At 40.0% G+C, this 26,671-nt stretch overlaps 1 protein-coding gene across 8 annotated transcripts in view; it reads right to left on the bottom strand.

The window, feature by feature from the left end:
- The window catches only part of BTBD3 (BTB domain containing 3), a 110,496-nt gene that overhangs the window by 67,554 nt on the left and 16,271 nt on the right, over positions 1–26,671 (bottom strand). For 4 of the 8 annotated variants that reach the window (XM_082048863.1, XM_082048862.1, XM_082048860.1 and 1 more), the window contains one exon: positions 21,511–25,884. In XM_082048863.1, coding sequence (XP_081904989.1) covers positions 24,852–25,884 — 1,033 coding nt within the window. In that variant the 3' untranslated portion in view covers positions 21,511–24,851. Of the gene's footprint in view, positions 1–20; positions 141–5,181; positions 5,427–17,543; positions 17,753–20,763; positions 21,002–21,510; positions 25,885–26,671 lie in introns of those variants that run through there. The other 4 variants (XR_014183691.1, XR_014183694.1, XR_014183692.1 and 1 more) reach the window with 3 other exon arrangements.

Raw genomic sequence — 26,671 nt, 5'->3', positions numbered from 1 at the left:
CTCATTGCCTTGAGACTTACCACAATAAAGTAGTTGTGCTGTCTTCTAGTTTACAGCTGATTTTACAAGAAGAGGGTATTTCTCTGCCCATATTGTTTTGTTTTGTTTTCAAGAGGTGTAGTTTGACTGGATTCAGGAATCTGAAATCACAAGACAAAAAACCCCAGGGTGACTTAGAGGAAGGGGTACGGAAAACTTCTTCAATCACCCAGGTGGTAATAGTTAAGTGAGATTTGCACCTGGGCAAATTACCCATTAGTCTGCAGCAGGTCCTGGTAGAAGTGCCCCACTCTGCTCTTAACCCTTGCAGAACCAGCATCCTCCCATCACCTTTGGCCTCCTTGCTGACTGTTCGCTGCCCTCACATGCACACACCACTGCATTTTGTGCTTTGGAATAATCCCCTCATGCTTAGGTATTGTGCAGATTACAGCTAGCAGGCTCTACAGGTTTTCAGCCTCTTTTTGTTTTCAAGCCAGTATCAGGGCAGCTGCTCTTTGGAACTGCCTGTTCCATGTATCAGGAGATTATGAAGAAAATGGGTTATTTCCATGAGGGCTAACACAGCCATTTTATCCATTTATACTTAGTGATTCCCCTCCAATGTAGTACATTATATGAGCTGCCCTCAGTTTCATTTTTACAGCCATGTTTTAATATCCTTTAGAATTGTATGCATTACTTAGCATACTGTGGAGTGAGGATAGGCCAGGTGTGAATCATTTTACATTACAAGAAAACAAGTTCTCTTTTGTGTATAATTATCAAGTCTGCTTCTAGAGAGAGCATTTCTCTACAGGTGGGCTACAACAATCAGCTACCTTATGCCACTTGATAAATATCCGAAGGTCACTACAGCAGGATTTCCTCTGAAAGGCAGAGTACTTAGAAATAGGGGACTAGTTGAGGTTAGGGGAAATAGGCCTATGTGAAGCTTGGCTTCTTCAACAGAAGATCAGAATTTCTTGATAGCTAGAGCTGAATATTGAGAAAAGGAAAAGCTTTGCTTCCAGTTCCAACATTATCTGAGCAATGTAAGTTACTAAAGAGGGAGAAATACACAATTTTACTAGGAGTGATACTGTGTTTTATAGTGACAGATACTTCTTTTTTCGGACTTGGTAAACCTAACAGATACAGAAGCCATTTGAAAGGCAGGTGACACTATGCAATGTTACCATGCACATTATCACTTCATTTGTGTCAAGTTCACATTAGATTACAGTTATTTTTCACTATGGCATTGAAAATTTCCCCTTAAAAACCCACTTTTTCATTTTTTCCTTTCATTTTCTCCTCAATTAGCTTTTTCAATAGAGTTAAACTGGAGGCTAATCCCTTTGATTTGTTGGTTGTCTACATGAAGGTACTTGAGAGAAATCAATTCAAAGTAATCAAGGGTTTAAACTCAAGGCAGAGAAGTCAACCTGCATGCGTCCACCTTATGGACAACTGTTCACAGCAGCCTGACCACAGTTAGGCAGAGTTTGTTTCCACAGTGGACAATGTGGGCCATGTTTGTAGGACACATCCAGGTGCATGAGCTGTCAAACTTTCACAAAACCTACAATAGCACGTTTTCTCAGAACAATCTCTTCGTGATAGCACAAAAAAAAAAAACACCCAAGCATAGGTTTGTGCCCTTAGAAAGAATACTGACCAGTAGGATATTTTTAATTAGAAATTTCTACCTCCTCCGTTTCCTTCAGCAAATAATAATACAGTTACATGTAATAATTTAGTGTTGCAATAAGAAATATTAAAAATGCCAACAACTCTTCACACAAGACCTCCTAGAAAGAACTTGTGTGCTTTTAAAAATCAACAATCCAAAAATTAAATGGGAGGTTAATCCGATCCTCTTTGTGCAGTTGAGTCTGCTACATATGCAAGCGCTTTGTGTCAGGTTTTTGTACCGGCATAAGCATATGGGATCAGACACACATGAGGAGTCCTGAACTTTTCTGCAGACAGATGAATGAATTTGAGCTGAAGCAGCACAGATCTTGCACAATCCAGTCCAAAAATAGTAAAGAAATCCCTTTTCTACATTTAGCACTGTGTGGAAAGGTTTATGTGTTCATTGATGAACTAGGCTAGCTAGAGGTTTACAAGAGCTGTATCTCTTTATTTCTACAGTCAAAAGGGTGTAGAGTTTTGAATATTAGCACGATGTTATCTCCCTTTTTGCTTTCATTGCATTCAGGAAGGCTGGCTCCACCAAATAGTACATAAATCTTAACTGTCTGTAATCTGTAATAAAAAGATGTTTTTCAAAAAGGGTTTCTTGGTAGACTATTATCCATTTTGTACCACTTTTTCTTGCCTTGTTCTGTCTCTTTTTTTCTTCTATAAGAAGGAAACAGAGATTTTCCCTCTCTTTTTTTTTTTTTCTGGCCTGATCTTATTCTTGTGGCTGATATATAAGAGCACTGATACAATGCAGTTTTTCATTTTGTCAGCCTTTTAAAAATGGATTCCATAGCATGATCTGACCAGTGACAGATGACCCAGCACTTCCACTTGGAAAACTAACGCCAAATTATCTGGCTTCCTGGGGTCTGATGGAGATGCAGTGAGAATTAAAAAAAAATTACTGCACAAGAGCAGTGGTGACTGATGTAGGGTCTACATGCTGAGCTTTTGACCTCAACCGTTTCTACAGTAACTGTGTGATGTATTGTGCTTTCTATTCTCAGACTCACATTGGAAGCCAATTAAATTAAAAGGCTATTCATTTCATTATATTTGTCTCCAGGACGCTCACACAGAAATGCAAGCGATTCCCGTTCAGAGTTCCCTGCATCAGAGAAACTGATATTGTACTGCTAATTTGTGATAACAATATAAACCAATATGCAATCTGTACTGATTTAAAATATGTGCATAGGATGTACACTGAACTTACAAAACACTGATTAGGGAGATCATGAAATTAAATGTTCCGAAGGGCACTTGTTTGAAACCCTCAAGGCAGCTCTTTTTCTTGGTTTAATCAGATAACTAATCATTGTAACTCACACTTTCCAAGAGCCAGATCTATCAATACTAGGATACATGGATCTGAAATATTGAACAGCTACAGTCTCAGGAAAGCTTGGTAAAAATAAAAGCTGCAAAAAGGTGGTCGGTAAGCACACTGCTGCTTTAAAAAAGGGAATGGAAGAAAAGAGAGAATATTTCCTACTAAAAATAAAGCAGGAATCATTTGAGGACTGATCCACCAATTTGAACAATAAAGCAGCATATTCCCAAATACTCTTAAGAATCGGTATTATCTCCAGCTCAGTGAGAAATTAGTATTTTGGTCAAATCACAGAAAAGAAATGGGCACGAAACATTATTCTACTGCCTGTATTTTTATTCTAAATTAAGCCTCTGGTATAGTTCCCCATGTCACTTAAGAGCGATAGTAATTTCTGATCTGGAGGAATGACCTTCACATTGAAGGGAAGAGAAAGAACGTGAACACCATCCTGCAGGATACAAAATAATAGCCTGCAACATGCCATTTGTAGATCATCTTTGCAGGCTAGCAACCACAAATTGAAACTTGCCTGTCATCAATGGCAGATCAAATGTTAGGGCTTTTATAATGGTCATGGTACTGAAGGCTTATTGACAGAGTAGCTGTGGGCTTATATTGGAGGCAGGAGCCTTCATTGCGGTTTATCTAGACATGGCTGGCAGGATATAATAAGCTAAACGAGGTTGAAATGACAAAAATGTCTCCAGGCTTATGAAAACCTGGAACACTATTTCTAGGAAAACCTGGCAGTTTAGACAAAACTGACAAACACTTAACTCCCTTTTTAGATAGATGAAATCATTCTGGGCTGGAATCGTTCACCTGCAGTGCTGAACTCACGGACCTTCCACCAGGGATGAGTTTGAAGACAGTTCTCTGGGTTGAAAAAATAAACTTGCTTGACCCTGATATGATTAAATTAGATTGTTTTTTTCCCCTCCCTGTCTCTCAATAAGATTTCAATCGGTTGTTGAAGTACTCAAGACAGAAAAATTTGAAGTGAAAAAGTAAAAACCAGTTTCTTAGAATGGCTTGGAAATAGAAACAAATATGAAAAATTCATGAAGGTCACATGAGCATGTCTAGACACCCTCCACTATAATAATAATGAGAAAGCACTCAATAAAATGAAAGGCAACTGATTTAGAGATGACTGAAGGAGAGGCTCTTTTCAACAGTGTATTATTAGCCTGAGGATTTTATGCTACAAAATAGCAAACAGGTCAGCAGTTTAGCTGGCTTCCAAAAAAGCGTGAAAAAACCCATAATGCATTGCAAACCAAAACACCTAGAGGGGGTTTTGTATGTGTGCACACATGCATACATATTTAATATAACACGTGGAACAGCAGAAAGCAAGCTCTACACAATAAGGGCCAGGAACACTGTACAGGTTGGAAAGTTTCTTGAACCATCTTCTGACAAGACTGGAATGGGCCCTGCTAAAAGATACGATACTGAATTAGAAAATCCATACGTCTGTCTGATATGGAGCTTCCAGTCTTTCTATATCCTTTGTTGCACAATTTCCTTGCTTTGAGATAGTTTTCCTTATTTTTGTTATTTCCTTTTCAGAGTATTAACCTTGAATTTGATGTAACAGTGAGGGGGCAAAGCCTTTTATTCCTACCCCAGTTTTGCAACTTATATGATGACGTCTAGCAGAGGGAAGCTCTGTCTTTGATCCTTTATTTCTGTTTGGTTCTCTAAGAATCACAACCAGTTTCTAATAAAAACTCCAATAGATTTTCAAGGCTTTTATCTTTCTGTGTAACATCTTCCAAACTAAGCATCTTCTTCAATCTGAATTTTTCTGAAAAGACAGTACAGGAAGATCCCACCCTGGATTTTTAAATTAATTTTTCTTAAATGAAAAAAATCTTTTTAAATATCATTTTTTTTCTTTTTTTTAAAAGAAGGTATTTTTGGTAATTAGAAAAACTGGGAGAGAAAAACTCTAAGTGGAATTCACTGCTGCAATGTAATTGTGGCCAAAGACTCAACTAGATTTGAAGGACTTGATTTTATAGAAGCAACAACATTCAGTAACAATAGCTAATGATAAAAAGAAGTATAATGGAAGGGAAAGAAAACTTGTTTCAGTTAAGGACTTAACAATACATTGAGCACAAGACCTGATTAAGACAGATTACCTCATTTTTTTTCTTTTTATGAAGTGTTCTGTATAATCACTTCAGGAATGTTGTATCGTCCAGTGGTGATATTTTTCTTTTTTTCCCCAGCTCCTTTCTTTCATCACACTGCTGAATGGCCTGAAATTCACTGTATTATAGGACTTGTATCATTGTTGTCCACGCAATATTAGGATATTGTCTCAAAGTTAGGTTGGATCAAATCTCTAGGTGTGCTCTTCTGCTCTCACCCTGCAAAACTAAACCTAGATGAAGAGAAGACCAACAGTAAGAAGCAAAACTTTTCCATGATTTATTACGTCCATTGAACACGAGGTGGAGACCAGTTCTTTCCCATATGCCTGAAAGATGCTCCACCACCTTTTTATACTTGTCATAAAAGCAATGGTGAACATCAGAACCTGAACTCAGGGTGAGGGGTAGCAATCAAGGGGATGCAATGTACTTGGGGAGGGGAGGATGCAAGATCCCTAAAAACTACCAGGAGAGAAGCACAAACAAATTACAACATGGTAAACTAATATTCTGAAGGGCAAGTATTCTCATGATTGCTTCCACCTCATAAAAAAATAAAAAAAACACCTTTTATTAATTGAAACATGGTACCTCATTTTGGTGCACACACAACATGCACAAGACTGTGTCTTTTTCTCTATGAAAATGTATGTCTCACCAAGAGTAAATTCAGGAAGCTATGCTGTCCAAAGCACCAATCTTTGGTGATACAGAAAGAGGACATATCTAAAAATCAGCCATTTTGTAAGGAAGATTAAAAAAAAAAGTCCGAGTCACATCTTCTGTAAAATCTTATTGAAGAAAAAAGCAAATCCCTTTGAGACTTAAAGCAGAAGCTTCTTAGTTAAAGTTATAGTACTTTCCAAGGAAAGCTATGGAGATAAAAGGAGTATCACTGTAGAGGAGATAATTTTGTTACTTCATTTGTTTAATTAGAGGTTTAAGCCATGAGGATCAGCTGTGTTCTGACTTGAAATGTCAAATGTGAAGCTCTTGAGTATTCAGATTTTAGGAATTAGGCCAAAAAAAGTTTCAAATTTGGGGGGTATTTTGACCAAACCTTTCAAGTCTCTCTCAAGTTAACTCAAGTGAATGAAATATAATTTTTCATGACTGATTAGTGTGTACATTTGACCATCAGTTGCATCTCACATTCTGCTGCCTACCAGCTGGAACATTAATGAGACTTTTTTTATAACTTCATTACAGCTACCTTGTGGAACAATTTAATCATATAAAACCTTACGATACAGATGCACAAGTAAAATAATACCAGCTGCTGGCTTCTGGTCTTGTCACACTGCTTTACCTCTTTGCTTCTCGCCACGCACACCCCCACCACATGGGCATCACCTTTGAAGGATGCTACGTGCAGGGACAAGCTGATTTTTTTCATCGTAACAACCAAGATACAGGGTCCCTGAAGGAGCAGCAGACAGATCTTACCAAGGGAGCCTCCTGAGCAAAGAGATTTTCTGATAATGTAGAGATTTTTTTTTTTCCTGAACAGATGAGTTAATACTGAGATGACAATATCCACCAATCTAACTGCTTGAATGGATTCTCTTTTTCAAAGAAGAGTTCTGCAAGGCTCTGGCAAGGGCTGCCTTCTCTAGCCAAAGAGCAGGACAAGCCTTGTCTAAATTAAGCAGTTGGATTTTCAGGATAACATGGTTTAATGTCATCTTTATCATTGGCTCCACAGCAAAACAATGGAAGATGAAGAAGCATTGCAAACAAGTGAGGTGACACAGCTCATCAACATGCAGCAATTCTTACTGTGCAGCACATTCGCAAGTGCCTCACATTTGAATGGTACCATTTATCTTTATAACCTTTTCTTGCTAGAGTGTATTTCATTTCTTTCTTTGTCTGACCTCCAACTACTCTGCCAGAGGTGGTACAGAAAATATGCAGCAACCATGAGAAGGAGAGCAGAGGCAGAGAGAAATACCAATTTATACCGGAGACTTTGTGACTGATCGCCGAGTAGCATCTCCTCAGAATTAACATAATCTCTGAAAGGTTCCCATATGTTTGAAGCTGCCTGTGTGCATGTATGCTAATCAGCTTCAAATTATAATCAGGATATTAGAACACAACTTTGCTAAGCAAACGGCTGAGAAAATCAGCAAATATTCATCAGTGAGAAGAAAACAGAGCTTGGAGAGAAGAATCTGTTTCCCTTCAGCTTCTGGCTGGACAGCACACAGCCCAGGGAGGGAGAGCCTTTGCAGAGGGATCACTGAAAGCACTGTGCCCATGGGACCTCTCCCTCATGTCCAAGGAGTGTAACAGCCAGGCTGCATCTCTCCTGTTTCCTCCCAACAACAACAACCACAAAAAATTACCTGCAATGCTGAATAGATGTTGTCTAGATAAAGTCTCTGTCATGGTTTAACCTAGCAGGCAGCTAAACATGACACAGAGCTGCTCACTCACCTCCCCAGCAGGACAGGGGAGAGAATCAGAAGAAGTAAGAAAATTTGTGGACTGAGATAAAGACAGTTTAATAAGCGAAGCAAAAGCCACGCACACAAGAAAAGCAAAACAAGGGATTCATTCACTACTCCCCACCGGCAGGCAGGTGCTCAGCCATCTCCAGGAAAGCCAGGCTCCATCATGCATAACAGTTACTTGGGAAGACAAATGCCATCATTCCAAACGTCCTCTCTCATTCCTTCTTCTTACCCTAGCTTGATACAATGAGCATGACATCCTATGGAGTGGAATATCTCTTTGGCCAGTCGGGGTCAGCTGTCCCAGCTGAGTCTCCTCCTAACCTTTTATGCACTCCCCATCTTCTTGTTGGCAGGCTGCTATGAGAAGCCGAAAAGTCCTTGACTGCTTAGCACAGTTAAAACATCAGTCTGTTGTCAATATTATTCTCATACTAAATCCAAAACACAGCACTATTCCAGCCATTAAGAAGAAAAATAATTCTATCCCAGCCAAAACCAGAGCAGTCCCCTTGCCATGACTGGTGAAGGGATTTTTTTTTTGTCTTGCAAGTCCCCAAAATGAACCATACAAATAGCCTCACAGAGCAGCAAGGTGCTGAGTGATTCAGCTTTTCTGCACAGCAACAGCAGGTCAATGTGCTTCAGTCCTAACAGGCTGGCATCAACCTGTCTTCTCCCCCTCTAGGACTGAGGACTTCTCTTTCACAGGACTCCTCCAGCAACCCCAGTACCACAGCCCATTGTGCCATGGGTGTGCAACCACATAATGGAAGCCTCTGCATAGGAAAGAGCTGGTATGGAAGTAGCTAACGACATATTCATTAAGACCAGATTTTGATAGAGATGAAAAGCACAATCACCCCCAAGCTTCTGTTTCTCAGCACCCAGCTTTAAGGATTGCCTTATTTGCAGCTAGAAAAGTTACCTGCAGCAGTATTGTGGTAGAACTAAAGCCTACAGTAACATTTAGCTTCCATTTCAGCTGTTCTACATTGAATAATCCCCTTGGAAATTCAGAGAGCAGCTACTTTGTCTGTTACACGTGTTATATAAAGACAATCAGAACGAGGTATTTGGGCACTGACCTGCTTGATTTTATTTTTCAGCATTCTCTCCTTCCCACCCCCAACATATATTTGTGAAGCGTGAAATACATTCACCCTTTCTGACTCAGTTCTATTTTTTTTTCAATCCTGACAGAACACTTGAGGTTGGTAAGTGAACTGTGCTAGGCTGGGTCATGTTTTCAAATGAAGAAAAAAACCACAACCCTGCAGTAGATTGATATAATTTTGGTTTCATAGCTGACAATCATTTTTCATCATTGTTTCAAGCATGAAAGATTTAGCAATGGCTGCATAGAACTTCAGTGGCACCAACCTTTGATGTTCTGTAAAGCAGCTTTCCTTTTCTCCCTGTCATACACACTGCAGCCACAAATTACTCCCTGGCAATACTAGGTGAAGGATTATGAAGATTATTAGAAAAAGCTGAGGTTTAAAGCGTTATTAAAAGTAACTTTGCATTTCAGCAACATGCGAACAAGCAATTGTATTCTTCACAAAAAGCCTGATTTTCCCATTTTAATGTGCCACTGATCTTTCTCTCAACTTGATCTCTTTGGCTGGGCATTTTCACCTCAAATTCCAAGTAATCAAACTGTCACAAGCATCGCCTACTAAAAGAAAGCACTGAAACAAACAAAAAAAGAACATTAGCAATCTGCTTGTGAGCTGCAAACACATGCAAAGAAGCTGAGCAGAGCGTGTTTTTCTGAAAAGCCAGTTGTGCTACTTGGAGTGTGAACTCCATGGGGAAAAAGCTACAAGGCAAAATAGAGTTAGAATATGGAATTCTATTTTATTTTAAACTTCTGCTTTCACGAATCAATGTACCATCTATTTCACTAATAATGAAACAAAGCAATGCTAAGTACTCTGAATTCAGGACAATTTTTTTGTCATGGCTTGAGCTGCATAGGGCTCTCCAGAGGTTTCTTGTGGATGCTAATTTAAATTAAACAGGTAAAACGCAACTGACCTGTCACCACAAAAGCTGGTCCTTAAAAACCCACATCTTGTTTGGTAAAGACTTTCACCTAAACAATGAGTACTCTTCCTTTTCGGACTTGGAGTTTTACTTCATCAACACAGCTCATTGCGTTCTGTATTTTGCTATGGCACTGGATCTGCGGATCGACGTACTGTAGACCCCTGGAGCACACATTCCCCTCACTACTATTGCAGTTTTAGGGGTGCAGGTCTCTGAGACTTTTGCTTCATGACTACAAGTCCCTTTTTCATCGAAACGGGCTTTAGCTGTAAGATGGAGATAACAAAAGTTCTCTAAGCAATTGATCTGCCCGAGGTTACACAGGATGGGAGGTTAAAGAATATCAGCATCTTCCTCAGAGCCTTGGAAATTAATAATAAAGATCATTATTAAGATGTTTAAATTTGAGAATGATGCATAGGCTCTATTGCAAATATTTTGTCAGAAACTGCCCTTTTTGAATAAGCTCTAATGTAACCTAGGAGGCGCACAGCAGTTTAATGAAAGGATGAGAGGGAAGTAAGAGTAACTGTAGTAATAAGGCAAAGAGATAAGCTTAGTTGTCTGTACCAGATTTGTAGATGAGTGTTTCATACACATAATCATGTGCAGGGAGATAGGTATTCAGATCCTCAAAAGCCGCGTTTATCCCACGATGATGGGACTGGGTAATTCACTCCAAACGCCTCAAATTTCATTGCTTTCAAAATTTGAAGTGTCCTTTTCAGAGACTAGGCAGTGATCAAGCATCCAATCAAACAAACTTTCCCTGTCTTACACCTTAAGAAGTCAATGACACTATAGATGCACCATTTATAGGATTACTTTTTGGTGTGCGAGTACTCTCACTTCTTTCTCAGTATTTAATTATCAAATACCCAAATGAACTCCTCGGGATAAAGCTACAACTCAAATATTATTCACTGAAAAGAGCTGCTGAATAATATTTGACACACAAACCCATTTGTAGATAATCCCCAATCAGCAAAATTCATTGACTAAATTATATGTGGTTAATTTTTCACTCGTCTCTCAACACACATCTTTCCCCCTCTCCCCTTTGACAAATTCCTAATATGATCAAAATGCTGATCACAGCCCAACAGTTTATACAGCTTCTTGTCGTTATGTCTCCCTTCGAGTTTCTTCCCTCCAGTCCTTTCGTAAGCAAACCCTTCTGGTTCAGTAATTTGGCGAACCAGTGAAATTTTTACTTGCAATTATATAACTGCTGCAAGGCACTCCAGTCAGCAGGAATGCCATCCAGGAGATTCAGAGCCATAAAAATGCATAAACAGCCGCCGTTCCCTACCACAGGACTTATATTGGTTATGCAGTCCGTCGTTCTAAACGCTTTGATTTATTAGAGTGAGAAGCAATGTGAAAACACTGTCAGGCTTCTGGAGCCACTGAGATATTAGACTGCTCCGTTCACGCACATCATGCCTGTGAAAAGCACAGGAATCTGGTAGGCTATAAATTAGAAGATCCTGGAGGTATGGTGTGGGAGGAGGAATCATGAGGGTAAACTTAGCTTGTGATTAGCTTTAAATCCTGAGAAACATGAAACAAACTCTGGCTGTTTCGTCATTTACACCTTCCCTTTCCCACCATTCCTTTATTTGTAACTTTACAGCGTAAGTGCAGACCCACACTCCCGCTGCTCCTGGCTTGCAGCCACTTCAGCCAGCAGGACCTGCCTGTTCTGTTGACCTCTTTTTGCCATGTCTTCTTTGGAAACCACTTATTAAGGTCTCAGACATGATGTATGTTTAATTCTGCTGTGAAGGCTTTACTTACAGAAGGTGGTCCGTTGGCTGACAAGGCCTCCGCCCAGCTGCAGCCCTTTACCACTCTCTATTCTTCCCCTCACAGCTCCTGTGATCTTTTTGAGGGATCTCTTTTAGCCAAGAGAAATGAGCTCTCTTTTCCCATTCAGTTTGCACAGTGCCTGATTTATGCTACTAATATAATAGCTCTCTACTAAATGGTAAACTACAGCAACATAATTCATGCCGCACAGATTTCTAAACCTGAATTAGACTTTGGTCTGTAGTGACAATTTGTATTAGATCCCATGGTCCAATGTAGACTATTTTCAGTCCTGAGCCAGCCCCATAACTTACATCACATCTGATATCCTACTTCTGGAGTACAAGATTCTGTATGATATTATGTATTGTACTCAACTCTAACTGTGTTTGGAGGTGATCTTCCTCTGCATTGCTTCTTTGCAAATAGCCTGAGAAGAACTAGCCCTCATTTTTGGTCACATCCTGCACACAAGCAAGGAACCACTGAAATTCCCTGCTTTCCCGTCCACACCTTTGCAGGGTTCATAGCCAGGTGTTATAGATTTTCTTCTAGCTTACCAGAACTCAATAGTAAACCCAGCTGGGCCTCTTCCAGTAGCACTGAAAGCTAATGGTACCAAAAAAGCAAAAACAAAGTCAGAATTTAGCACCAGGATGTTCTGCTACATGAGCTACTTACATAAGCTTCTAGAACAAGGCAGGCTTCAAAAAACAAAACAAAAACTACAAACAAAAAAACCCTGTATCAGTAGAACATCTTTTTACCTCATTTCCTTCCAACATTTTTTTAGAGGTTTCTACAGCAAATATTATGAACTATTTAATCCTTCTTACTGTAATTCTTTACACAAATAACAGGTATCTTCAGCTCCTGAGACAAAAGGGACCTTTTCAACAGGGTACACTGGACTAGACCTCCTTACAGGAGAGTTGTCCTTTTAAGGTATTTCCTAGAGCTCATTCCTGGGTTGATGAGGGAAGAGAAGGCAGGTGAGCCTGCAATTTTGTGAGGGACAACTGACAGCAACCCTTAACTACTCATTTTGCAGCTAACACTCTGTGAGGCAGCTCTCTTCCACGTGGTAAATAGGCACATTTACTTTTCTCACATCTCTTTCCTAATGCTTTCAACCAATCCTAAGTAGATAAGCAACCAGCTTCTGTCCTTGGATACCAGCCCAGTTCTCCTTGACTTCACGAGCATGTGTGGACTATCTGAGGAAAAGTTTTTAGCTCAGTATTGTATTTATACTACATGCTAGTCATTAAAACAGCCATCAGTTCCTGTTTCATGAGCAAAGATATAAATTCCAGGTCATTACATAAACTGACTTTATAGTGCATTTACAGAGGCCATTAACTCAGCTACAGCCCTTTGCTCACTCTTCAGAGGAACAGAGACAGAATCTTCCAAAAACGCAATGCTCTACCTACTCTTCTCTCCTGCAGAGGTGGTGGTACAAGCCAGGAGAAAGATTACACACCTCACTCACTGCCTGGTCCCCAGTGGGAACTTGACCTAAATTCTGTGGCACACCAGGAAATATTTGAGATCTTGCAGCTGATCCAACTAACATGAAAGGGTAAGAGAGCATTTTCCTGTGAGTAAGATTGTGCTACAGAGCAGAATCATTTTCAGGACTTTCTCAGATGCCTTGTGCCTCATTTCTCCATCTGTAAAACAGGGCTAATACTTCTCTCTCACACACAGGTGAAAATAAGATAAAAGATGCTCAAAAATTAAGCATAGCCCGTAAAAACATGACAAGGTTAATTCAGTATAAACTAGCAGCAACTTTAAAGTTTCAAAGGCAATTCAATTCATGTTTTTTAGTGCTGTTTCAAAATGCTAATGTCTACTCTGCTACTGCAGTTTATTTGCAAATCCACAGCTGTCAAATAGAAATCATTAGGGAAAGGGGGGAGAAGTTGGAGTTTCTGTAAGAAGTGATCAGGAGCAAATTAATTCACGTTGGCTATGAATTTTGCATTAGTAGATTTCAGTGCAAATCCAATTGTAGTAAACAGTTTATATTCCCCCTCTAGCTATTGTTTAGAGGTACCTTCAGATGCATACTGACCTCCCTGAATTGCTTTATAGGCCATTCATGCTGCAGAGATATTCCTTGCAGTTGATACCCCAAGGCTGGTATCTTCAGGCTAAAAGCTGACACTGTGAAGATCTCATCTATACCAGCTCAGTGGAGCTGTGCTGATTGATAGCTGAGGGTCAGATTTGTAATTAAACAGTAAAAAGAATTGGCTTCTGGAAAACAGTTCTGGGATGAAGGTGGAGTTTTCTATGAACTGGAAAATTCTGAAACCAGACAAGAGAATTTTCTGTGCAGGGTAACAGCCTGTAAGAAGTACCTGCTTTCATCACCTAACCAGTCGCAACTCATTGCCCACACAGTTGTGCCAACAACCTGATCATAGTGTGATTCTATACATGAAATCAGCAAATTATTTCAAGCTGAAATTAAAAGAAAATAAATCTAGGTCATTTACCTAATCCAGTTACAGCACAGCTCCAGAAGCAATTCATGAGCACAGCCAAGGGAACAGGAGTGTGTGAACATCCCTACAACTATGGAGATTGTCTTTGTGGAAAAAAAACACTTGCAGTGGCTTTCCCAGCAACCTGTCCTCACTGAAACCATCCTCACCTGCTACCACCAAAAAGCAATTGTTGAGAGCCCTTTGCCTAGCAGCAATCAGGTTTGGGGTTTGTTTTGTTTTTTTTAATAAAGGCATAGAGGCCCTCCTCATGACACTTGCTCTTCAGGTCTGCATGTCCATCATTAATAGCCAATAAAAAATTTCTTCCAGAAATTCCTTGTGCCATTTCCAGTGTCCCTTGTACTGCTGGTTGGTGGCATGCCAAAGATCTCTTCTTGACAGAGCTTTAAATAATGCAGACACACAAGCAGTTAACAACTCACTCCAACTTGGATTTGACACTTTCCTTCAAGATTAAATAGTGAGTTGTCTGTCTCTGCAAGTCGCCTAACTTCAAAGCTCCTTGTCTTAGCTAAAAGAAACAAATTGCTTCCCCAGTGACCCCTCTTAAGGGAGTAACACAGGATAAACCTGTGATATTTGCATTAATTCATCTTTAAACATAAAACTGAATAGATTCAGTTTCTTTAATGTATTTTCACATTATTTAAATGGACTTGTTTTAAAAGCCAGTAACATGTTTGCTTTGGGGATATTTTACATTTATATTTACCTTTTAGCTGGCAGTTCATTTTATGGGAAAATCTGTTGGAACTAAAGCAGTTGAGGATTACAAAGATTTTAGAAAGGATTCACATCGGAGGCCACTTTCATCCTGATTTTCAGTAATGCTACTTTTCTCAGTTTAGTGACATTTAAGGATATTGGAAATCATTCAGTGACAGAGCACACCAGCGATTTCGGCTGCCTGAGGAAAGCGAGGCTTTACCATGCTTGTCCTGATACCCGCTGCCTATAGAGCAGATTTGATCAGCAGTTACCAAAGCAGTTTGCAGTGGTGCTGGATTTCATCCCTCCCATTTTAGCAGAGGGGAAACAGAGATATGGAGGAGTGAAGGCAACAGCAGAAGAAGGGTTAATTCTTTGGTTGTGCTCACAAAACCCATCATAGTCTACAAAGTGCTCACCCACTGTGCCCTCTCCAGTTACATCAAAGTACTTTGAGACCTTTATTAGGGGATTCCTGTGCTACCCAGTAAAACACTGTCAATGGAAGGACATGAGATGTGACTCAGTTCTGGATGGAAGAGCATATGTATGAGCAAATCTGTAAGACTGTAAATTCAGACATCCAAAATGAAGAAAAACCTTTCTGGAGCTCAGCTGCCAGCTCGTCTTCAGGTCAAAAAGCCTCCAGGCAGTCTCTCCTAGGACTGCTGTCCTGAGAAAACAGAGCTGTTGTGCTGTTTTCATTGCTGATCTAAGCCACAGCAGCAATACTGAGCATCACACAGTGTCAGCGATTACACCCGACTGGCCAAACAGCTGCATCGCTCTCAGCCTTTATCTTCTGATTAGCTGCAAGAAATTAGCTATCACTTAGAAACCAGAATGACTCACATTGCATTGTTTGGGACGAGTATTTGTGCAAAAATTCTCTTAATGCAGGCATGAGATTCTGTATTTTTTTAATTAAGTTCATAACTGAATATTATGAAGTGCTGAGGGTGTAAAAAAAAAAACCAAACACCTTGACCACTAGGTAAATGCTTTTTAGCTCTTGACTGGCTTTAAGATTTACTGTTTAGCCACTCCAATTCCTATCATGTATAAATGTTTCCTATATTAACTGGAGAAGAGTGATTTATGGGCAGTGAATGGGAAACAGGACATCAATTTAATGGGGCCATTTGGGGTTAGCACAAAATGACAGAACAGCAGGAAGCAGTTAGAAGCTTCCCCCTCAGCAATCAAAGCCATGCAATTTTGAGTCTTTTCCTCCAATCAAGTAGTGTATTGATGAGAAACCAGTTCTGATAATGACCTTTGAAAGACCTCATTCTGGCCTTCTGGAGTAATTCATTTCTCTAACTATGGTGTCCTAACAGGAGCTCAGCAAAAGCACATCATCTACACAATCACTTGAACAGCATGACAAATAGCAGAAAGCAAGGGTAGGAGATTTCTTTTCCCTTAATTTGGCTGTCTTTTTTCCTTTGAAGGGTCCTGATGTCAGCCTGACTATTCAGATATTGCTTTTTCTATGCATACCTTCCTCACTCCTACATGTCCCAGATCACTGAAATTATGGATAGACTATCCTTACTAATTAATCAGTCCTACTGTAACCTAATGTGCTAGTTCCTTCCTGTGTTGCATATTTTCAAATTTCATTCTGTAAGCCTGTCTCCCAGATCAAGACACACATTTCATTCCAAGCTCTAGTTCAATTAATTTCACTTTTTTGGCAGTGCTGAAAAGAAACTCTCTTTACAAAGGCAGATATGGAGTATTGAATGCCAATTTTCCTAGGTGGGAAACAGTAGGTGTTTGCTCTCAGCCCCTGAGAGCCTTGCTTCATTACATGAAATCCACCTTCAACCAGTGACAAGAATCCTGTCAGTGCAGACTGAGTTACTGGGAAATCCTAGGAAGGAATCAGAACACAGAATCTTTCAGCTGATTTTACTGACCATTCTGTAACTCCCCTTTGGAGCTGCAGTTTTCAGTTTCAAGCCTCTTCCCCTTTTCCAGTACCCCAGAGCTAGTGATATCCATGATCACTGTGACTGCTCTGTTGGGGAGTTCTGCTTGTAAAATGGGAACAAAAATGACCACCACGAGCTGGTAGGAACTCCAACTTTTAAACGTCTCATGCTACACTTCAGTGATTTGTCAAGCTCCTAATATCAGCTCAGAAATGCCATGAAATGCCATCCCAGTATGAACTCACTCCGTCAGTTCGTATTTGTTCAAAACATTGGCAGGCTTTATGCCAGATCTGGGATCATCCATCCCCCCCACAGCTAGCAGAAAGGTGACACAGAAATCACAGAACTTCCAAAGGCCATCCTGCATGCCCCAGTTAATTCACCAGAAAGGCATCATGTTGAGCCCATGCCTCATTCACATCAAACTGGTACGAGTAGTTGATAAACTGCTACTGCCATCCTTGGAAACACACTGGGGGTGCAGGAAAAGCTTCCTCTCCCAACTATGTCTCGGACTCCTGTTCTTTGCCACCTTATTACAAGCCAACAAAGACTGAGGGGTGAAGGAGAGTGCTTCATGTGACAATTACAGGTTATATTTGAAGATTATTTTCCTAAGCAGGGTCTGCCAGCCTGCTCATGCCCTGACACTGAGGAGAAAAAACAGCTTATGCAGCTTATATTGTAAAGAAAATACAATATGAAGCATGGAGAACAAAGGCAAAAATATGTATGGGCTTTATCCCAAGGCAGCAAAACAACTTCTCTCTTTGTAGGGTCTAGGACAGTCTCAAGCATAAGCAACTTTAAAAAAATGAATTAAATAGTTGCCATGGCTGTATTCTTACCTTCTGTCTGTTGATTTGGCTCCTGTGTTGCCTCAAGAGTTCTCCTGAAGCCAGTTTACTGTCTATTGTCTGTGCCTGATGAGAGCTCTTATTTCTGATTAGGTATTTTTCCTCTGCATTCCAGATCTCTCACCTTCATTTCTCTCCCTCAGCATCACTTCTCCCTAAGCGCTAAAGGTGTCTGATGCGAATACCACTACTAGCATGCCCTGGTGGGTAGGAAAAAAAAGAATATGTCACACCTTAGCTTAAGGCTGCAATCAACAAGCGATATCTTAACATCTGGAAGTGCCTTCTTTGTGCTACCCCCATGCCCTGGAAATTCTGCAGGATTTCGTGTTTCTAAGCTAAATACAGTTTCTTGTTCTTTTAATCATATAAAGTCCTGCTACAGAAACAAGCCAGATATGCCAAGCTCCAGCTCTCCATTAATTTATTTTATTGGGTCACAACTTCCTAAGAATAAGGCATTAGAGAAGAAAACAGATGTTTCCATGTATGCTTTTGAGGTAGACATGAGTCCTGTCCCCAACTACCTCCTCTAAGCCCACTGGAACTGTTGACTTTGTAAAGACAGGTGCATGAATTAGCCTTTGCAGAATCACAATCCTTAGACCTGACAAAAAAAGTGAATTAATGCTCATTTTGCCTTTTTAAGCACAACTAGCAGTTGGCTATAGAAAGTGAAGCTAAGGAACACTGAAATACATACATCCACACACATATGTAAGAATTATCCTGCCCCCTCTTGCCACGGTAGGTCAGTGTTCAGCACATCCAGGAGAGCTTGCAAGGAGCTCACCAAAGCACTGGGATGTCCCACCCTCACTCAGCCAGTCATTTCCACCAGGTGCTCCCAGTCCCCTCAGCCTAGGCACAAGGAGAATCACTGGGCTTCCATCATGTGCAAACCTCTGGCACAGGCTAGAAATAGGCAGTTCAGGGTAGAGGAGAGCTGGAGCCCCTCCCAGAATAGCAAACAACCAACAAAAAAAGGCAAAATGGAATTGACAGTTGTGAAAAATCACAATCACATGCCATTCAGCAGCCCAGCTACAACTTTGCACCACTGAGAGCATTACGATACAGGATGCCAGCTCTTTTGGCTCATGAAATCAGCTTATTCACAACAGCCCTGCATCCAGGAGCTCCCACAGCTGCCTTCAACACAGTGGTCCCCCAGTGCATTTTATGCCTTCCAGTTCTACATGGCTGAACTGTTACACAGGATGTTCACCACATGGTTGTGGTCAGTGGAAGTCAAAACAAGGTGTTTTCCCCTCAGGGAAGTAGCAATCTTTCCTCTTAACCTACCCACAGCGCCACCACTGAAGATATCTCCCCATGCAAGCCTGTGTTTGCTGTTAGGCTAAAACCAGCCATGGTTATTTTTGAAATGCTGACACTCCCCAAGCAGTACTTAATTTAACTGTGAAGAGTCTTTAAAATGAGATCTTTAAAATTGCAGTTGCTAGTATCTCTTCAAATGTAAACCCCACTGGAGCAGGATGGAGGATCCCTGAAGGCCAAGTATGTTATCTTTGTCTATAGCAAACAATTAGAAAGCTGATTTTAAAATGCTACAATTAAAGGCTTAATATAAATGCATTTCTGATGCTATCCAGATCTTGGCAGACTTCAAGAAGTTCTTTCAAAATACCAGTGCCTTAAAGCAAAATAGCTATTTTTCCTTCACGCTGAATAGACCATGGGCAATTTACACGCACCTTCTAATCTTAAAATATACTTTATCCTGGCTATGTATCTTATATGCTATGAATTCCATACACAGATTGTAAAAATCTACATAAAACCTCATGCAGATTTACTGTTCTGCTTACAGATTCATGGCCGAAGATTAAGTGTACTAGCAGAAAAGCTTGGGGGTAGTCATATAAAATCTGATGAGCAGGAGTTCTGTAAGATTTAATAGAAAGGTTTCTACCTGTATTTTAGATAATCAGATTACAGTGGGATTTCAAAATTAATTTCCCTTTCTTGGGCAGCTTTATGTTGTGTTTTGGGAATAATCACACAAACTGAACACCGCAAATGCAAATCCTGGGTTTATTGAGGTCACCAGGGTAACTCCTACTGATTTCAATTGGGCCAGGGTCTCACTTTAAGGTGAAGTCTTGAGAAAATAAATTCAGACTTCTGGAAATGAAGCAGCTTGCCAAAAATCCCTTTTTAAATTTTATTTTGAATATGGCCACACTGCCACGTGAAGCAGCAGCTCCTTTCATTGCCTTCAATAAATCAGCAGGTATTCCTCCTCCCACTGACTGCTTGCAAGTATGGTAGAATAGGCTGGTTTAAATGCTGCTGCTTTTCATGGTGGCCAAATACTGCCCATAGGCTGGTGTCTCTCAGCTTCAGGATCTCAGCTTCCACTGAGTGCTGAGCTTGGGAGGTCTAAAAACACCCTCCTGATTACAGCAGTCCTAGTCAGGCTCTTTTAGGACATTAAGGCTTGCAGGATAAGTAGGCTTGCCTGTCAGAGGCCAAGAAATCTTGAGTTCCTACACCTGAGAGCTAAGCACTCACAAGGAGTCCGCTTTAGATGGGACATGGCCTTCATGACAGGCAGTGGCTGTCAGCTCCTGAGGAGCTTCCAACTGAGTGGGACCAGAGAGTCCTTCTCCACAAAGCAGGATTTTACCTGTGAGACAAACAACCAAATTCAGCTCTTGGAGTCATCTTCCTCCCAAACCCAGAAACATCCTATTTCCTTCCACTTCAAACTCCTTTTCTTCTGGTGTAAACACACACATGCTTCTCTGCAACACTGAACACAGTGCAAGAGACTGACACAAACTCTACCTAACATCAATTTCCAAAGCAAGTGTCCTCACACTTCTGCCAGATTTCAGTCAGAAATAGAGAATATCTCTTTGGATGAGACAGGTCATCCTTTATTCATCTTGTCCACTTAGCTCTTACCATTTATCAGAGAAACCAAGGCTGCTAGCAGCACTCATCTCCTGTAACACACCTAGGGATACTGCTGCTGTTGTGGTGCTTGCTGCACCAAATCACACCTGTATCTACCACACATTTAGGAGCTGGTATCACTAGAAGAGAACAAGGCATAGGACAGTTCCTGTTTGAAGCCAGCTTCAAACAAATGAGAAGCACTAGACACATAAGGGAATTTGGATCAAGAATGTAGCAACGCAGTCCCAAGTATTGCAGTAAGAATTCTACAAAAACAACTTACCAAAACTGACAAGCTTGATGCCTGTAAACATGCTTTAATCAGAATTTTGGATCAAGTCCGAAGGTACCGTTTCTGCTGGGGAAGACTTCCTCGATTTAATTTCCATGTCTCTCTACCACACTATGGAGTATTTCTTATCATTAGCTAGCAATATCTGAAAGGTCTTGGAGATAGACATCATGGAAGTGGGGCATCAGCTTCACTGACCATAAAAGTATTTGAAATTAAGTTTCAAATCCTGGAAGAAAATTGTTAAGTAAGAAAATAGTCAGAATTTTGAATAATATTATGTAATTAACTTTTCAGCAGAGAACAACCTCTTGGCACTCACCATGTCCTTTATTCTGCTGTATCAGAAACTGAAAATCACGGCCTTTCCCATGCCAACTGTCTTTCAGAATAAACATGAGACCTTCCCCCTTCATCTCCACATACTTAGTAATATTAATGGAACATTAAAATATTAATGCTAGTAGACAAGGTCTTTCACAAAGCACATAAATGAATTAATTCACTCTAGCTCATTAGCTTAACCATCAACCTTTTTACAATGTAACTGATTAACATTTTCATTGTTCTTCCTTGTTTTTTCCTTAGACTTCTACTTCTTTGGAGATAAAAAGACCTCTGAATACATAAGCTCAAATATCTGTGCATAACTGTACAACAATAGAAACTGCAAAAAGAGATAGCTAAGTAAAGGCTTTCATAGTTCATGCTTCAAAGATACTGCAGGAAACAACCATTTAAGAACCATTTTTATTTGTATGTTTAACGCAATTATACACATTCATGAGTCTGACAAGATCTGCACTGTGACATTAAAGATACAGTACAATAACATTCAACATGAGGTACTTCATATTTATATATATCTGTCCTTTATAAATAATGCTGTAAGCCTGCTAAGGTCAAACACTGCTCCAGCACAAACGGGTGCTGGGACCTGAAGTTAGTTGAGTTTATCACAACAAATGAAAAAAACGAAAAAAAAAACCAACAAAGCAAAACAAACCAAACAGTTCAGTGCAATAAGTATGTAGAAATTAAAATGTTTACTTAAATACTATTTTAGATATGCAGAAAGTATATTACATTATACTCTCTTATCACAGATTCCCCTCACCAGGAAAATCAAACATACAAGTAGCAAAGATGGCCCAGTACAGTTTAAGACAGAATCTACAAAAGGATCTCTACTGACATTATGCTTACATTCCAGGTTAACATAGAGCTGATGCTTGCAAAATGTCAATCAATGTATTCAAACTTGGATGCCACCGCTAAACCAACCAAATCCACATCTAGACACCTATTTAAGTGCCTTGATGACCTAAGGTGACTGGTGCAAGCTGCCTTGTTATACATCAGTACTTGTTGGCATCAAGCATCAAAATGTGTTTGGGGGTGCTTTCGTTTATTGATGTTTATTGATCCATATTGAAAAACTTTACATGCACCAGCTCCTAAAACCTGGAACGGATTCAGAGGAATTAAGCTAGAAGTAGCTTTCATCATACTTTGTCAAAAGGTTTCATAAAAATAGCACATAAAAATAATAATTAAATAATAGCTCATTTTCTACATGTTACGGCTCCACAGTATTCTCATCTAATTCCTGTTCCAGCCAGTCAATGTAGTAGATACATCACCTTTATTTGCAAATGAGTAAAACCCAAAAATAAATTAAAAGTGAGAACCCACGTCTAGTTCTATCAATGCAGTACTTAGATTTGTCCCACCAGCTGAGGCACCTGATTTTTTTTTTCCAACAACTCAAAATGCAGCTTGCAACTGCAAGCAACTTGCCAATTTGATCATCACTCAGATGAAATTATATCTACATGAAACGCTGTAAGAAAACTTAATCAGCTGATTAGCATCTTTCTCTGCTTTCAAAAGTATTTAAATAAATGGAACTGCTGCTAAGATATTGTCTAAAAGTAGATGACCATTACCTCATCACAATCTTGAACTCCTTTTTCCAGTTTCTTCAACAACTCTTCCTCTAGTCCATACAATTTTTACTCTTGTCTATTTTAGGCTGCAGATCTAAATATAATTAACTGGAGCTTTTTAAAATCTCTTGCTGGGAGTTTTCCATGGAGCATTCTGTTTATATTTCACTAACAGTCTGGATTATGTACATCTGTTACAAAAAACCAAAACATTTTTCTATGTATTTTGAGGGTATTTACTTTTCAGAAAGAATGCTGCGTACACACACATATAGGTATGTATGTATATAAAACATTAAATACTAAAATGGGTGAAAAGCATAGATCTTGCAGGGCAATTTTTTACCTGGCTCTCCTTTTATTACCTAGAGAGAAGATCTGGGCTTTGGCCATAAACTGTTTGACGTCTATGCTCCAGTTTTCCTTACTTCAGATGGTATTCTGGACACTGCAAAGATGTATTGGCACTTTAGGACGGCCAGGGGCCAGGATTCCAACCATCAAGAAACACTTTGAGTAATAGTATTAAACTGGTAAGAAATCATATGAGGAAAACATTTTTATTACAAAACTGACAAGTGAATTTAGGGTTATGCTACATTAATGCATCGATATACTATAATATTAATCTTCAGTGTGTCTAAAGAATCATTTGGTCCTCTCATTTTGTTAAAATATACACAACAAACAGAATCCACTTCAGAGGTGAAATAAGAATGAGATGCTTTACCATAGGTAGTGTGTCTCTGAGAAGCCACTGTCCCAATGCAATGGTGAAGGATTTTCTTATGTTTAAATACTACCTGTATTTCTTATTTATACTGGTTGCCTTCCCTGAAAAAGGGAGTCCCAATCCTGAATACTTTTCTAAAACTGATACAGACGTATAACAGGAAATTTGGAAACAAACAAAAAAAATCAGACAAGGAAAATATTCTGTACCACATAATCCTCTCATTGATGTGTAACCATAAGCAGTTGCAAGAGATCCAACACTAACACATCAGAGACTTCCTACTCCTCACTGTTACCTGATGATGTACACTAAGTGTAATATGACCACAGCTGGGAATCTTCCATCTTTGTCTAAATTTCCACTGATAATGTATGGTAATAGAGAGAAGAAATCCCATATTACAGAACAAAGTCCAAGTCAGGAATGCTACATTCTTTTGTTCCTCTATAATCTGCCTCTACCATGTTTAGGAGGAAGAAAAAAACCTCATGCAAACCAAACAAAAAGTTATCCTGCATCGGATCACAGATATCCGTTCCCATTTATTTAGCAAGGGTTCAAATAAAAGCCACTTAAACAGCAAATCAACATAGCAAAAACTATGTTATGGGAGTAGTTGCAAGAGCTGCATATGCAATCTGAACACGCACTAGTACTTCCTTGCCTTCAAGGTGGGATTCCTAGAAAATAAACTCTGAGGATAACTTGCTCAGCCCACATTTTCCCCCTCGCTGTAAACATATCCATGCACTGTGGACATGGTCAGCATGCTGCGTAGCTGCCTGAAAACTGCTTGCTTCTCTCTGTCTTCCCCCGCAGCCATCTCGAACAGCTGGCCACAGGAGAACCTCACAGGATGAAGGTTTAAACCTAAGCTTTTTCTGCTTACAGCTGAAGTCCTTCTTTCAGTTCACATCATCAAAAGCAGCTCATTATTGGCATCTCTTAAGTCTGAAGAGCAGACAGAAGAAAGAGCTATAGAAAAGGCTCTTCATTTTCTACCCCTATCTCCCCAAATAATTACAAGCAGAAAAAAGGAAACGGAGAAAGAGAAAATGGATCAATGAAGACAGTGTTTAGCGAGATACAAGAGGGGGACATCCTCTGGTGATTCACAGGTGCATCACAGAAAGGGTCAGCACCACCAGCAAACAGGCACCTCTCTTACAAAGCCTTTAAAATTTTCTTGTTCCTAAGGGCTTCCAGTTTAAAGTTAAATTTAACACTTAATCACCAACAATGCTACGAGTATAGCAAGCCAGTAACTTGCCCACAGCATTTAGTTACGTATTACCTGTACTGATCACATATCTGCAGATAAAAAGCTAAGCGTCAGTAGGCCTGAACCAGATAGGTTCTTCATAGCAAAATGCTTTGTCTCCACACACTTCCATTCAAGCATAAAATATGAGTTCGGGAATTTGCCCTCCCTGTACCCCAGTGCCATTTGTACTGTCCGAAGAGCACTGAAACTGAACAGTCACCTTCCCACACTGAACTTCTGTCATTCCTTCTTGTCCAAAATAGCTGAGTTCATTACCGTCCAGAATCACACTAGCCGTGTAGAAGGTGTCAGGCTCAATCTGCACTGGGTATTCAAACCACACAGGAAAAGTGTTACTGGAACCATCTGAGAAATATTTACTTAAGTTCTGGCCAAGGATAACTCCTTGTCGTTTCAGTTCAATCTTGGCACTATACTCTGCTGATCCACAGCTGGAGCCATAAAGCCCAAAGCCAGCAATAAACACTCTCTTATCAACAGCGAACTGGATGCTGTCACATCGGCCCCGGTAGCGCCACTGGTTGCTGCGGTAAGCACAGGACTGGAAACGGTGGCATCGCTGAGGAACGAGGCCTTTCCGGGGCTTGCTTACAAATTGCAACTCTGGCTTTTTGGCAGCCGTATACCAGAGGAAGATATCATTGGTTTCGTTGAGAGTCAGAATCCCAGACTGAGCAGCGCCATTTGCGAAGTCATCGAGTGCCATGGTAGGGATGCGTATCAAGTACAGAGCCTTCCCGAGGACCTTGCGCTTGTTGTCTATGGTAGCCGTTAGCTCTTGTCGCTGACACTCCACTTCAGCCCAGTTCAGAGCTGCTTCGAAAACAACTATTTCTTTGGCATTCAGAGTCTCCCTTCGGAGAATGCTTTCAAGTGTTTGAAAATCAATGTCACAGAATCCCTCAGACTTCAAAGCTAGCTCAGCTTGGGCATCAATCACTTCCCAACAGCGCTGGGTCAGGTCAGGTTCCTCGAATAAGCAGCTCTGGGAAAGCAGCACGCAGGCATTTTTTGCACTTAGACTTGTCTCTAGAAAGTTGACGCAGGCGCGGGCAAGATGAGGGACAATATACTTCTTGGCGGCATAAAGAGTGGCCAGTACGGTATCTGCAGCCAAATCAATTTCATCACAATATATGTATCTGAAATAAAACACATGCATGTAACATTGCTGATTAATGCAAAAATGTAATTTGTCAACAACATGTGAAAATTATAAACAAAGAATATATAAATGGCTCCACATTAAAATTAATAAGCAATGCTTTTGGGGAACTTTGATTTAATCCAGAAAGTAAGTACAAACCAAATTCATCACTCATGTAAGACCATGAAAAATAACAAGCTTAGATATAAGGTGAATAAAACTTGACATTTGGAGTACATGTTATCTAAATAATAGCTATGTTTACAAACTATGGCACCTCCAGCTCTGCCTTCCTTCCATACATGCTTTGGCTAACGAGAGGCTATCTGCCCCAGGCAGCAGCTTCTCAGTGGCAACCTTACTTGGTTTAACAGCAGTCTGGAACACGTTACAAAGAGTACTTGCACTGGACGTCTTATGACGGTGAATGATTATTTATTGGGGTGTATATATAAAGAGAGAAATGCAAATATGTTTATTGGTAATAAATAGCTAGTCTAGCAAGAGAAATGCTATGGAAGTATATCAGGTGCTATTCATTTTCATAACTACCTGGTTGTGGGACTTTTTTAGGGGGGGCTTTTTTTTTTTTTAACAGGGTGATGAAGCATATAGGAAAAGAGAAAGGCACAGAATTCTAATTTTCAGGTTTATTAATGCTTACAACATCCTAGCTCCACTAGCACAGTGTTTTCTCTCAGTCTCATTGCATAAGGAGGAAAAAAAGCTTTACTGACATGCTAGTGTGGTAGAGGAGATGAAGGTGAAATTCTATTTATGTC

This window comes from Streptopelia decaocto (genome assembly GCF_964273445.1).
Source record: "Streptopelia decaocto genome assembly, chromosome: 3".
In the NCBI taxonomy this organism is placed as follows: Eukaryota; Metazoa; Chordata; class Aves; order Columbiformes; family Columbidae; genus Streptopelia; species Streptopelia decaocto.
The sequence above is the reverse complement of the archived record's forward strand: the minus strand, read 5'-3'. Positions and strand labels throughout refer to the sequence as shown.